A 15,881-nucleotide genomic window follows, 5' to 3' on the forward strand; every position below is an offset into this window, starting at 1 on the left:
GTAGGGAAACCTAGACTGTCCTAATATAATTATCAAGATAATTACTGAAATTGAGCTTTTGTTTGAATCTAGGTGCTTATGCAGTATTTTGCGACATAAAATCTAATGTTGAAACTTAATTCAGTGGTAGACAAGGGGCAAAACAAGCAAAAAAAAAAATCAGCTGTGGTTCGCTCTGAACCTTTGGATTGCATACATAAATTTTGAAGTTTTATAGTTCATTCTCATACTAAAGAAAGAATTGGTAACAGTGGCCTTGCTTTCCCTGACTTTACATTTGTGGTCTGAGAACAATTAGTTTCCACTTACTGTAAATTAAGCTCATCATTTCCCAAAAAGAAAACCCTTCTAATGCATCTTCTACATGATTGGAGGCACTCAGAGGGCTCTTTTCTTAGGTGGGTTTGCTGTTCTATTTCAAATCAATATAATCTCATTAATAGCCTATATAACATGTTATATGTTGTCCCACAAAACTCTGAAAATTAATTACATCACTCCTGTATAAATACTGGGATGATTTTCAAAGTACTTCTGTGTATATTCAGTTGCAAAGAGCAGGTAGGGGTCACTGCCAGTCCTGCTGACTGCAGAGTGCTGTGGCAGTGAGCAGAGCACAGACTGTGTTGGTTGTAGTCATTAGACTGCACCACCACTTGATGCAATTCTTGGTGTTTGTTCTATTTTTCATTTGCATTTAAATTCCTGAGAAGGAAAGATAAGATAGAGGTAATCAAATGATGCTTATTTGCTCTTCAGTTAAGCTCCTACTAGACATGTGACTTTAGGAGAGAAAACATTGGGGGAAAATGCCTAGGCATCCTTTGCAAAGCATCATACCTCCATTCATTCTCCATCAGGCTTCAAAAGACATATCCCTCAGGTTTTAATGAAAATATAAGTCAACAAGGAGTAACTAAAAATACACTTAAAGTTAACAGGAAACTAGGTCGGTCACCACATGACTCCGTATTTGTAGCTTAGGTAAAATACATTGCAATGTTTTTCACATCATAAATATCCTTCTGGTACATGCAGAAGGTGTTGTCTGTGTTTATTTCCTCCAACACATTATCCCTTTTGAGTCAGGGAGTGTAATGCTCTAACTGTGCACAGCATGAAGCTGTGATGTGTTTGGGTGTGGCTGTCTTGTCCAGGGCAGTTTTTCTGCCCAGCCATGAACTGCTTTTTGTGCATGCTGGGTGCTGAGGGCTCCATTCCATCAGGAAATAGATGAGTGTGTTTGTTGTCAGCCCATGTTGTGTTCAGAGGGGAGCAGCTGCCATCATGTGTGAGGTAACATTTGTTGTTACAGAAAAGAGCTGAATTTATCTGGGTTTTTTTCTGAGTGTCGCAGCCTCTTTCTGCACTTTGTTGTTGTGTCCATGGGGCAAACTTAATTTTGGTGGTTTTTAGAATGAGCTGGAGAAACAGAAACGTACTGAAGTGATTGATTTCTCTATGGCAGTGTAGTGAAGACAAAGATGTTGAAAATTTCCTGAATAATCTCACAATGTGAGTGGGTAGGATAGAAAACAGTAGATGAAATGGATATTACTGAGGAATTATGATGGGCTTTGAATTATCTGTTAAGATTCAGGAAAGTTGTGTTAGTACAACAGTGGACAATCCTGTGAAAGGATATCCATGCAATATTACAATAATGCAAACAAACTACTTCTTATAACAAAGAAAGGAACCAGTGGAAAGTTTATTTAGAGAAGAAACCAGAAAATATTGTCACTGCTGCTGTATAAAGGTGTGGAAGGTCCATAAACATTGAACAGTATGTTGAATTCTCGTTCTTTCATTTAAAGAATGATGCAGGTGAACTGCAAAAGGTAGGAGCTGGTGAGATGAGTTACCCAAGGTATGGCATAGTTTCCGTATGAAGTATAACTTTAATATTCTTTAGTGTAAAAACAACTGGTTTTTACACCAGTTGGTGTACAATGGTTTACACATGACTGGAGCCTCTGCAGTGGTGACTGACTAACGACTGTGAATAAGGAATGGTTGCTCACTGCCTTTTACCTGTATTGAAACCATACAGCATCAAATTGGCAAATGGCAGATCCAAAATTAGCAAAAATCTACCTCATATACATCCAGGACTTCTTATCCCTGGACTTTGTAAATACTAACAATTTACACTGGTTCAGAGCCAGACTTGAGAAAGTGGTGGAAGAATAATCCAACCAGAGCTGTTGAATAAAATCTTTAGGAAACAGGAGAGGCAAGCTCCTGGAGTTACAGAGGATATCCTCAAGTATTACTTTTGTGTATTTATTCTAGTTTTGTACTTTTCCCTGGGCTAGAGAAGTGATAAAATATCTTTGATATGATTCACTATAGGTTGTACTTACGTTCTTTATCAAAGAGTACTGAGAATAGCTTTGTTTCAAAGCTATAGGTGATCTCATTATAGAAGCTGAACAGGTATTTGGTAAAGTTTGAGATAGAAATCTTGTTCTTCCTATCTTTTTCTCCAGCAAAAAGCACAATGAAACAGTAAGCTTGTCTTCTTGTAAGTTGTGTGTCAGTTCTGAGCTCTTCAAAATTGTTTACAGGCACAGATGACAAATAAGATCTTACCAGCTTAATTACTTGAAAACTGTAATTTGCTTTTTTTTCACTAATAGAACTTGCTGTAGAAAGACAAGAGAGATCAGTAAGTAAAAGTAGGTTTAAAGGTGATTGAGGCTCATCAATTAACTTGCCATAGCAATTTAAAAACAAACAATAATTCTTAACAGTGAAGAACATAAACGAGTAATGAGGAAGACAGATGCTGAAGTTATTACTTCAAGAGCTTTGTTTTGTTTTGTGAGGCATTGCTATTGCTAGAACACTGATCTCAATTGCTTTCTTTGTATTTTAAGGGGCTTCCTTGGTTTTAAATGAGTAATGAGCTACAGGGTTAGAGGCAGACAGGATGTTGGAGTGCCTGTGGAATATTCAGGTTGTTGGAAAAAATCAAGAGCAGCTCACTAATTTTTCCCTAATTTTACAAAAGAAGTAGGAAATTAGTATGGTCAGATAACTTACTGGTTGACTTATCCTTTCTTTATGCTTTCAAGCTGAAAAATACATATCCCACAATAAGGAGAAAAATTATTTTTATGGAATTACTTCTAGGATTTAAAGTGGTTTTACCCTTTTCCATAAAGCTTTTATTTATACGGTTTTGTGTGCTGCCACAAGTGAGGAGAAAAAGCAGTGGGTGCCTTAATTGAAGTGTTGACTGGTTTGGGTACAGTGCATGTGGTCTCCTCTACATTTTAAACTTTTACCTGGCAGCTTCTATTGTAAAATTCCATTCATGTGAATCTTGTCACCATATTTATGTAAGGATACCAGGTTCAGAGATTTAATTTTGTTTTTAACAGATTTGAAAAAATCATTTTGTAAAAGAGTTACTGGTCTTTCCAGGTGTTAAGTTTTTGATCTAAAAATGCAGTCATTGGCACAGAGAGTGACCTGAGGGTAAAGTGTTATTTGTGAGAAGCTTGCATGGAAAAGGTATTAAAGAAAGAGAAAGCAACCACAGAGAACATTCAGTTGCTGTTCAAAGATTTTATTAATTTTTAATAAATTATTCCCATGAGAATTGTGACTTATATCTCCATAATTATTAAATCATGACTTGTAGCTGAGTCATTGGTCTGTATGGGGTTACTAAACCATTCCTAACAGCGTGAAGTAATAGTTGTTGAACTGACCTTTACTTCAAAAGGCAAAGTAAAACCAGAAGGAAAAAATGTTGGGAAGTTTCAGTTAGAGTTTTACTTTCTGTGTGAGTCAATGACCATGTTGAATTAAGAGGCAGTTATGAATATTTTAGATGTTAGGGCTTGGCTGTTCAGGGGAATTTGAGAATATTTATCAAAATTACCAGATGTAGTGTCATGATCTTAATGTGATATTGTGAAATTGATTGACACTCCTGTGTAGACATAATCATTTGGACTTAATAGGGCTGTATTTAATTCTTTTGGGAGATAAGACTAAAAGAAATCATTTCATTTGACTTAAATACATCTACTTGAAATTTAGGTTCAGTTAACTTTGACTTCATAGTTATAACAGACTTGTACACAAAGAAATAGACACATCTCTGTACTCTTAAGTGCTGATCTGAATTATGCATGTCCCTGTGATTCTTATGGTAAAAAGACATCCCAATGCTTTTAGTACTCCATAGGAAACGAAAACAAAAAATGTAAGTATTTTTCATTTTAAGTTCTGTGTTGTTGTGTTTAATGTAGCTAAATACTTGTTTTATTCTCTAGAAAAGGCATGGATACTGCCCTTGGAAAACCCAGCTCCTGGTATGGTAGATCTGTTTCTGGTCATACTGGTAACATTTAGGAGGTTTTAAATTACAGTGCAAGTCAAAAATTCTTCTGACTCCCATTTTGTAACCTTACCTTTAGGCTGAGGAGAGGGAAAATGGTGTATTTGCTGTGGAGTTCACTGAGCTAAAATACACTTTCAGATGTACTTGAACTGCATTAGAGCATTTTCCTTTGTAGTGTTTGTCAATTCTTCGTGAATGTTTGGTGGTGTGTTAACATTTTATTTTGTGGAAGTATACTCTTAAATGTCTTGTGGGTGTTTTGCATTGGAGAATAATTGTGCTTGAGAGCTGCCAGTACAATACGAAGGTAAAGCTTTTTAAGTCTAATTGACTTGTTGAATGTGCTTCAGGGGAGAGAAAACTGAACACAACTTTTACAAAAGATCAAACAAAACATTGGATGTAAAATGTGCAATAGAACATAACAGAGTAATACAGCAGAGAGTAATTCTGTCAAGACAATACAGGAAAAGAAAAACTCTGTGGCCTTTTTGTTGCAGAACAGTTCTTATTCCCATACCTTTGTGCATGACTTTTGTATTACTGAGTTATTTTTCGAACTGGAGATTGTGCATGTAGAGGTTGAGTACTGCACTTGTTACATCTGCCCACCAGGCATGGTCTGAAGTATTAGGGTAGAATGTGATGGGGGAAAAAAAACCTGGTTTTGAGGGCAAAGTTAGAGCATTGACCTGCCTGGTACTGAGAAAGTGTTCCATCAGTTGCTACAGGTTTTGTCCTTTTCCTCAAAAATCATAATGATCAGCAATAATCATGAGCAAATAGCAGTGAAAATATGCTGAGATATCAACAGAGGAGAAACTTGTGCTCACAGAAAGTAGTCAGTAGGGAGGAAATCAGAGATATTTGGGACCAGTCTGAGCCACACAGGTGTGACAGGAAAGGAGCAAGTGTTTATTTCTGGATGGTTTTGTGTAAATATAGGGAGGGAGGGAAAGCAGCTTGAGAAATTCAGGCTATTTATTTGTAAGGGGTTTTTTTCAAGGTTTCTGAAGTGCTAATTTATGAAAATAAGCCATCTTTTTATTGTATATTACTAGTAAAAATTGGGTTATGCCACTTTGATAAATAGAAGATTTAAAATGAGAACAGAGCTTAGGAGGTTGTTTAGGCTCTGGTCACGTTTAATGTTCCACAATTATATTCTAGATCAATGTTGACTGAGAGGCATAAGAATTATGGGTGGAGGAAGCAACTCTTGTAAAATGTAAGGAAGTTTTCATATGTACAAAAACCCCCAAACAACCCAACCATAAACAATGTGCTATTGTCTGAAAGGGTGGAGCACATCTTATGTGATTGGTTGCCAAGATTTTAGTGATGCCTGTTGGAAAATGCTAAACAGCAAAATGCCGGAATACCTGTGAACTAATAAGATTGGGAATTTATAGTGCATAGCAGGAAGCATCTATTTAAACTATGAAGGGGAGAATTTCAAAGGAAGGAAGCAACTGGGAATGAGGGAAGAGAGAAGAGAGAGGAGTGATGCTTGTTCCTGGATGGCTTGATGGTTGAGAGTAGTAGCTAGGACAGCTCGAAAGAGGAACTGGAACTAAGAACAGGATATTTGGTGGTCAGCCTCCTTCCCAGGACAAAGACATGTCCTGTGGGGCCCAGGCATGCTCTGCAGTGGGATCCTGAGGAGTGGAGCCCCTGGCTGCTGGTGTCCAGAGGTGCTTCCCGATTGTGGGGGGGAATGGATCTCCTCAGAGTGGCAGGTTCCCTGGGAGACTGTTGGGGTGGGAGGGAAATTAGAGAAATACTTAAAATATGCAGAAGGCAAGGAGCTAGTCCGAACTCTGTATTCCTCACGGGAGAGCAGGTCAGGAATTGCAGTGCCTGTTTTCTCAGCTCTCAAAAGGTATTGCTAGGATTTATACTGGTATCTAAAATCACCTGTATCAACAGTGGTTTTTAGCTTAAAGTGGAGCTTGAGACAGCAAGTCAAAAACTGCTACTTGCTCATCTTTGCAAGGCAAGGACAGAAAGGAGGTTTCTTTCTCCCTGTGGGAGGGGTAGTATTTCAGGGCAGTGTATAGGAGGAGCACAGGAAATTCACACAGGTTTTACCTTTCCAGATATAACTGCAGTGTCTGGTAGGGATTAAAATTAACTTAAAGATCTAAAGATTTACTTACAAAAGATTTCTTTTTCCTAATTTTTGGTAAGGCCAAAGACCGTAGGTCATACTCTGCTCTTTCCTGTCTGATAATTGCAAAATCCATTACTATCCCTTCGAGATTTTTTTTATAAAAGGGTGTACTAAATCTGAATAAAAGCCTAATAAGTAGATTAGTTAGAACAATAGTCCTCCTGAGGATAGTTGATTCCAAGTGTAGCTGCTAGAGATAACCCTAAATGCAATTAGGTTTAACTCCCTGTGAGTGTCAAAGGAAGGTAATACCCACAGAGACTTCCCTTCAGATGACACTATTTTAAAGTGTCTTAACATTTAAATATTCTTTCCTTTGGGCACTGGTGGCAAACCTTTTTTTTTTTTTTTTTTTTTTTTTTTTTATTTCTTGGAGAAACAGGGCTTGGAAACTTGAGCTTTAGCCATTAGTTTTAGGTGCTTCCCACAAAAAGAGGGATGGTTCAGCTTCCTTGGGTGAGCACTTTGTTGTCCTCATCTTATAAGGATCAAATATCCCACGGTGGCCATAGACAGGTGAAAGAGAAAATAGCAGATTCAGTAACATACACAAGCTTAAAGGGTAATGTGATAAAATGTCAATAGATGAACTGTTGATGGATTAATTCTGGTTTTCCTCATAAAAGAGAAATGAAAGCTAAAGCTTGTATTAAAACAGAAATAGAGACAGTAAAGATTTCAAAACTTTGCATAGTATAGGATGGGATATAACAGAAATAGTATAATTGCAAACTACTAAAATGGTTTAATTTAGCTATAAGTACTGCAGAACAATTGCACTGTATTTAAGAGTTTGGTTCCATTTTCACATAGAAAAAGAAAAGGAAAAAAAAGCTTACTGAAACAATTCCATTACTTCCTCTTTGATATATGCCTGCAATGCATGTGTTTATGTATATTTAATTTCTCCCATTTTTAACATACGAAAATAATATCAACTTTAGTATTTTTTGGGGGGGGAAATTGCTGGTAATAATAAAACAAGACATTTGCAATATTTTTTTTTTTTATTATTTACCAGCATTTTTACATTGATATTCACTGTGCTCTGCCCTTCACATTTCTTTACTTCACTTGTATGTTGTTCTTTGAATGATCTTGATAAGTGAAGCGTTCCTGAAAAACTTTTTTGTTCTTTGTTTTTAAATCAAAAGTCTGTATCATCAAAATAAAACTGAACTAATTAGGTGTGAGCCAAAGTACCCAAAAATGTCTTCTAGTTGCACCTTATCAAAATTTAACTTCCTGTGTGGCAAGGAGACATTGAGCCAGTTTAGTAAATTCTACCTAGTTTTTATTGTTTGTAACTTCTCCTTTGAAATTCCTTTCTCCCCAAAGTCAGAGATGTAAGACTCAGTTGCTGTCATTCTTTCACATTATTCCACTTGAATTAAGGTATTTTGCTCCAAACAAATAGCTAATTTGTTGTCTAGCATGCAAAGTGGTTTATTTTCTATTGTCTTGGTCAGCTCTTTTTTTATTTGTGTCAGTGTGTTGCCTTTTTTCTTTGCATATAATAAATTGCTGTGTTTACAGAACACATTTTCACTGTTGATTTTATTTGAGTGTTGGGTGAAAAAATCAATTATTATCTTATAAATATTATGAAGGATTTGAACCTGAGATGCACCAAGTAAAATTATCTTCCAGTGAAAACTTAGAGAAAAACAAGAATCAGAGTGACCATACATTAATTATTGGGCCTCTTGTCTTGCTGGTTTTTGCAAGGCAAATCATGTAAATAAATAAAAACAGGTTTTATGTTTCCTGTTTACTACATCTGAAAATTATCCCGATGTTATTATGAAATTCAATAATAATTTCCAATTGATTTTTAGCTTTTCAAATGTAAGAGGACTCCCTGCTTATGTCATGTTTTCAAAATCCAGGATTATTTAAGAGAGAGATGATTCAAAACTAAAGGGGTTTTTTTGTATGTATTTATTAAAATCTGTTTTCCTAAAGCTGAAGTTTTTATGAGACAAAAAAGAAAAAAGAATTCTCCTTGCAACAGTGGAGTTTCATTGGTTCCTGTCTAGTTAAGATGCCGCAGAATGAGCCTGAGTATGTTAAGAGTCAATGTAAAAGTCATAGTGCTGCTGCAATAAACATGTAAGAAGTGATTTATTACAGCTGAGAGTGTCCATTTTCCAAATGTATCTTAGGAGTCTGGTTTTAGATAACAAGAAATATATTTTACAAGGATGTACTGATATTTGGCTATAGGAGGAATGGATAGCATACTGAAAATAAGTTAGTATGAACTTAAGCACCTCTTGTACAGTCTGTGTAGAAATTCTGCTGGCCTTTGGATTAAGTTCTACCCAAAGAGAGATTTTAGAGAGATTTCATGCACTCAGGCCTTTTTATGGTTAATGATGCTGGCAGTGGGAATATGGACTTCCTGCAAAGCAAGATTGCACCAAACTACTGCTACTCAATATGCCTTTTTATGTCATTGATAACAAGATAAAAGAATTCCTAATCTCTAGATAATAATGAGTAATGTATTTTACTTACTGTTGAGGAATGCTTTGGGTGGGAGGAGGTGAAACATTCTGTTGGCTGTATTGCACCAAAGTTGAATGGAATGAAGGAAAAGAAGGAGAAGAGCCATCTCTAAAATGTTATTTGTTTTATTTCATTTAGATTTTCACACACACCTTTCTGAGAAATTGAAAGACAGACAGACAAGCTGGCAGCAGCTGGCTGAGACAAAGAACTCTCTCATACGTAAGGTTTTTATTTTGCTTAAACTGTATTCCTTGTAAACTTAGAACCTAGTTTAGACCTTGTGTGTTGTGCAATGCTTTATCTTGTTCTGTGTATGTTCTGTTTATTATGTGTTGTGGGTTGTTGGTTGGTTGGTTGGTTGTTTTTTTCTTCCTGGGTATTTATATTCTGATGAATAAACCTGATCTCTACTACTTATTTCTATCTCATTGTTGAGTATTACCTTCCTGGTGGGGTTGAACTAATTTAGGGGTGGTTTTTTCACTGGGAGACTTGGTTGGGTGGTGAAGGAGCTGTTTTCCCTGAGCTGATCTTGCTTCATGGAGTGGGGCTCGTTCCATTAGAGGAGGAGAGCTAAGACATGGAAGAGATGGCAGACCTGGGTACACACAGGCATAAATTTAAAACAAAATGGTACCTGTACCTGTATTTTCACAAAAGCAATTGCAAATGTTGTCTTCCACTGGTTGAGGTTTGCATGGAACACACGTTTCTTCAGAGATTCTTAAATCAGGCTTTCGAGTGAAAGATTTAGTGATGACTCTGTTCATCTTCAGTCTTGATTTCAAATTTTTTTTAATCTAAGATTTTGAGATTCAGGCAGTCACACTTGATGTGCCACTGAAGTTTTTTATCTTAGGGGCTGTGTAGAACAATCAGGGAGTTGTGTTGGGTTTTGTGGTTTTGTAGGGAATCGTGTCATTGCTAGACAGGGGTTTTTGAAGTACCACTGCTTCTCACACACATACACACTTCTGCTTCCCTGAGAGGAAAACTCCTTTGGGAGGAAGAGGATTTTTGGGAAAAAAGCCTGCAATGTACTTTTTTAGCAAAAGAAAAAATTGCCAGGCTGTAGTAATATAAATCAAAAGACATCTCAAGGAGTTTTAATACAAAGATAATGATTCAGTGACAGCTTCCTCTTGATATTTCTTGAAATCAAAATTTATTTTCATTCGTTGGATATGTACACTTACACCAACTAGAGTATCAGCACATGCCCTTATGCAATTAGTAAGGGCTGTTTTTTATAAAGTATTTTATCTTCAACTTGGCAAATTTTACCTTGTATTTGATTGCCTAATGAGATGAAAGATGCATTTTGTTATTTCATTCTTTTCTTCCATTGCGCCTCTGACCTAGTACATACACAAAAGACACCTGTCTGTTTGGGCTTTTTTTTAAGCACTTAAGTAAGTGCTTTTCAAGGTTAGGGCCCTCACCAGCAATAATACTCTGCTTGCTTAATATTTAAATGAGACCTAAACCAAGGTTTTCTCATCAACCCCATTTTCTGATGTACTTCCTTCCATAATTGCTTGATTGTTTGTAAAAACTAGTAAATGGCATTATTCTTTGATTCTCAAACAGTGTTTGAGCAAATACTGGAACAGTTTCTTAAATCAAACGCTGGAAGGTACTGAGCATCTGTGACCATTTCCTAGTTAAGCAGCCCACGAGTGTTCAGTGTGTTTTCACACTGGAGATAAGGACTGTTTGTTGTGTTTCCACGCTGCTTAGAAGAGTGGGAGCCAGAGCTTTTGGTAGAGTAATTAAATTTCCATAATGCTGATGCATAATGTTAAAAACCGCCCAAGGTGGTGTGTGTGGTTGGTAATAAAGATGGAATTAATAAAGAGCGGAAATGATCCTGTACATATCTCTGCATTTCTGAAGCATTCATGATTATTGGTGCTGCAGGAGGATTTTGGCACAGGTGAAATGAGTGGGTTATGCTCTAGGCTGTACTAAATCTCAAAGAATAATACTTGAATGCATTTTCCAGGATCACAGAAAGGTTTTGCCTAGCAAATTGCATCCAACTGAACAATGTCTTTCCTCATTTGAAGCTTTGAGGCTTTTCATCAAATATTTTTTCTCTTTGGTTTACTTCTTTTTCACTTGCAAACTGATAGTCTTCCCAATTCAAACAAATTTGATTGATATATTGCTTTCAGTTTTTGGTACTGTGCTTGTTCAGGGCTCTAGAAATTAGGAAGAATGTGAGAATGTATTAATAGCTACATCTCAACTCAAAAATACTTGATAGCATTAATCCTTGATTTAACATGCATCTAAGAAAATAATTGAACTGAGGCAAGCAATCGAAAAACTTAGTACTTTTTATGACTTTTATGCTAAATCTGAGTTGTGAAATAGTTTGTTGAATGCTCTAAATGTGGTAAGAAAGGTGCAGTGAGCTTATTGACCCAGATGTGCTGTCTGGCCTTGGTATCAGCCACATCTTTTATGTTAATAATTGGAGGGAATTGACCAAAAGCAGGCTTTCTCTGTTCCTTTTAAACAGTGCCATAGGATTTTTTACATCAATCTGGATGCTGCCAAAACTAGACAGATGGCACTAACCTTGGTTTAAAGCCTCACCTGGCTGAGAATGCATCTAAATAGTGTTGCAAGGTTTTCAGTGTGCACATTGTGTCAACAGAAGAGGACTCTTTGTATCACCGTAAGTAGAGCCCTTAGACTTTGCATTTCAAAGGTACCCAGTTCTCACATGTGCTCATCTAGAGCATGGACTGCTTTGCTGTGCTCTAATAAAATGATAGGTTTCTTGATCTGCTCTGCCTTTTCTTTGCTAAGGACAAAGATGCCACTGGTGCAGCCAGAAAAAAAGGAGGCGAAGGGCTGAACATGGATGTCAGAACGGTCAGTGGTTCATAAATACAGGCAGAAGGATTGTTGTCAGATCCATGGTCAGACTCTGGAAGGAAAGAGAATAAAAGTGTCTTACAGAAAAAATATCTCCACTCTCTAGTATTTGGAGTAGTCCTAAATCTCTCCATTTCTGAATACTCTCTGGAAGAAGAATTCTTAGTAGATGTAAAAAACTACAACAAACAGCCCACTCAACCACCCCCCCCCCAAAAAAAAAAAAAAAAATCTTAAATCTATGTCATCGTAAGAATTTAGAATTAAAAACAAAATCCAACAAACAAAATAACAAGACCACCCTTGGTTTCTTTTCAGAGCTGTAAAATAATGCAACAAAAGTTCAGTGATTTATCAAAATAATGAATGCTTTTTAAGCATTCCAGAGGTATGATGTTGAGTAATATATATATATATATATAAAAAGAAATCTACAAGTGAATTGCTTAGGGTATGATTTGAATAGAACACTGAGAGGCCTCATTAAATGGTAAAGGCAAAAGGATCAGCTCCTGGTATAGTGAGTGCAAGCCAACCTGAATTGGAGTGCAGTAGAAGACTTGACAGGGAGGGAGAAAGGATTGAGTCAATCAAACCATGTTGCAGTGCACTAACGGGGGATTTTTAGGTTCAAATTCTAGTGCACATTCTTTCAAAAATACACGAGCAAGACCTGGGTTTATCAGGGGATTTTAGCAGTGATTTCTTTAGGCAGCCAAGTCCAGGTTGTGCAATTACTCTTCATGCAACTGTTTTGTTAAGAAACTGTCAGCCAGAGAATGGACACCACACAGCCAAAAGTGTGTGATAAAATAAAATAGAGAGAATATAGGAAATTCTGAGGGAGAAGTAAAAGTCTCTTGCATAGTGGGTCCTAGAAGAAAAGAAGCTGACAGTTGTACCAGGTGCCTCTTCTAGGAGCAATGTTACAGAATTTGTCTGAACAGCACCAGTAGTGGAAATAAAGGATTGGAAATCTGCTTAAGAAACAAAAGAGGTTGTGTGATGAAAAGCTGAGCTACTGGCAAAATACTTGATCACCTCAGATTTATACACATCGATCTCCTGTGTAATGCACTGTGTCCTAAAAACTGGAAGCCATGAACAGAAGACATTTTATTTTAAGGAGTCCTGTGGCAGCTTAGAATAAATAGCTTTTCCACTTTTTGCATGAAGCTTCTACCTTAAAGATACTGATGAAATAGGTGACAATTTTTAACACAAGCAGTGACAAAATAAACACCATCTGCTAGTGTTGGCTTATCCCATAGTCTTCTCATGCTGGGTGATTTTATTTCACCTTTTTTCAGAAATAGTTAATGACACATCTGCTGTGTGGTGGAGGTGCATTTTCAGTGATTAAGTGTGGACACAGGATTAGAGAAAACAGTAACAAAACTTTGTCAGGAAACTGAAGAAAATATTAGTGCCGTAAGGAACTAACAAACTAACTGTGTTGATGGCTTTTGTTTTTTTATTTTGACCTGGTTTATTGTTGGATCAAAAATATCATATTATATTTGTTCTTTCAGAACACATGTTTATTGTGGAAAACTTCTCATTTAGCCTTTATTTTGCCAAATCAAAAACCTTGCCACTATGACATTTGTAGTCCTCCAAGCAAGCCTGGTTTTGTAGCACATCCGTGAGTCTGGGGATGTGGAGTCAGAGCAGGTTTGGGTGTCCTGAGGGATCAGGGTCAGATTTGTTTACATAGGAGAATATATTTAAGGGAGCATAATGTACAGTGGGGCCCGGAGAACAAAATAATGAGTTTATCTCAAGGTCCATTTGAGTACTGACAATACAAAATTGTACAGACATACAGAGTTGTTTGCTGGTATAGAGTATGTCTTTATCCTGTAAAGCTCCATGAATCCATCTTCCTCCCAAACACCATTGTAGGGCAAAGTGTCATTGTCTGGAGTCCCTGGGTTATGCAGACAAAGTTGTAATTCCTGATGTTTTGTGTCAGGCTGTGCTTTCTTCCCTGTGGCAGAGCTTGGTAGTCCCGTGGGTTTGAAAATCCCTTTCCTGTGTCCCTGAAGAGCAGTCTCTTTCCATCACCCCAGGATGTCCCAGCTTTCCCTTCTCAGTCAGTCTTTGTGAAGGGAATTCCAATTTAGCACTTTACTGCAGAGTCATTAGCATAATGATCTACAAAAAATCCAAGCAATTAGGCTGCTAAACCTGTGTTTACCGTGCCAAATCATACGTCCCTATGCTGTTACCAGTATGAGTAGATTTTAGTAAATCCAAAAAACTAAATGTCTGCATCTCCATATGGATGGGTGGATATTTAATTTTAATATTTAATATTTAAGATTGAGATAGAAATTAAAGCCATGGAAACCCTAGGAACAAAACCACATTTGGCTACTTCGTTCTCCGGTAGGTGAAAAACCAGGATGGAGTGCAAGCAGCATTAATTCTGACTCTGTCTAAAAATTCCAAGCAAAAACAAATTCATTGTCTTCCCTTCCTGCCACCAAGGTCTGTTTAAGGGTATGAAATCCTTGTCCTCATTTTACGGTTTCACAAAACCACAAAAACTAAGTTATGTAAGTAAAGCTGTGTACAGTCCAAGAGCAAAATTATGTCTGGAAACAACCCCAACATGCTACAAATATTTTGGAAAGGAATTGCTGTCTCTTTATTGTTTGTTTGGTTTTTTGTTTTGTTAAACCTTTTATCAGCTCCTGATGAACACTGGCTAAGGAAATATTGATAGAAATATATGTAAGGGTAAACATCTCTACCTGTAGTTATTTTAATACTTTTGCTCAAACTTCATTCAATTTATTATTTTAATAATGAATGTGTAGCAGTGCCTGTGAAGTAACATGTCATTAATGTTAATTGTTCTGATAAAAGAAAAAGAGAGCAATCTGACTCTTGATTTTTTGTCTTTACAGACTGCATAGTAATTAAAAATTGGAATGAGAATTCTTGCAAGTTGCTCTAAATGTGTACCAAGTACATTCAATAGTGAATATTTGAAGTCATCCCATGTTCCTTCACAGTGATAAACAGATTTACATAAGTTAAATACTTATATTATAAACCTTTTGGCTTGACCTCATCTGTGTAAACATTTCATTTACGAATTATCAAACCTCTTTGAAAGACAGCCTTATGTACGTGAATTATCATTTATGTTAATCGGAAACATTTTTCAAGCTGCTGTGCATGAAGTGAGGGTGAAAAATCCCTTGCTTATTCATACCCATATGTATGCTGTGAAACTTGAATAAGGAGGGAGACAAAAAGGACTGATTTAAAAAATAAATTATATACATATTTTTTATGCTCATGCCATATTTCCATAGTTCAGGTGTACTTAAATCCAGTGGTAGGGGTAAAAGTGTGGTGAGTCAGAGCAGAGCTTTTTTGATTGGTATCCATAGCTTGCTTTTATAAAAACTCTTTTGTTTATATAATGAACTGGAAATGAAGGTGCTTTACTCCAACTGGATTTGCATCTGTGGCAAAACTTTTATAGTCTCTAACAGATTACATGTTATATTACAGTGCATTTTTAATATGGGGAAGCAATGAGGAAATTATGACCATACACGATTTTAAGCTGTTATTTGCAAACCCTTCTGCTTATTAAAGAATTTTACTTTGACAATGCATAACTGCACTCAGAAGTTGTCAGTGGAAGGCCAAGTATTTTGATAGAAATGTAGTGGATGATTGTATCTGAAGATTGAAATCTGTTTGGGATAATAAGCAGAGGTGAAAAGCTGACTCGCAGAGGCCACGTCTTTATATCCATTTCCATACTGGCAGAAGTGAGAGTTTAGTATTTGCAACCAACTTTAAAGTATTTCTCCTGTTATTAAGACTTACAGACACAGCTGATAAAAGGTTTTCATGCTTCTTCAAAGTTAATGTCCTTAAACAGCATTGTTAGGAGTTAGCATTTGATCCTGTATAATG

At 36.6% G+C, this 15,881-nt stretch overlaps 1 protein-coding gene across 1 annotated transcript in view; it reads left to right on the forward strand.

The window, feature by feature from the left end:
- TENM2 (teneurin transmembrane protein 2) overlaps window positions 1–15,881 on the forward strand; it is a 618,654-nt gene that overhangs the window by 322,112 nt on the left and 280,661 nt on the right. The window contains 1 exon segment of the mRNA XM_017726535.1: window positions 9,183–9,266. Within this exon segment, the coding sequence (XP_017582024.1) occupies window positions 9,183–9,266 (84 nt within the window).

Source organism: Corvus brachyrhynchos, unplaced genomic scaffold (genome assembly GCF_000691975.1).
Source record: "Corvus brachyrhynchos isolate BGI_N302 unplaced genomic scaffold, ASM69197v1 scaffold262, whole genome shotgun sequence".
Classification (NCBI taxonomy): domain Eukaryota; kingdom Metazoa; phylum Chordata; class Aves; order Passeriformes; family Corvidae; genus Corvus; species Corvus brachyrhynchos.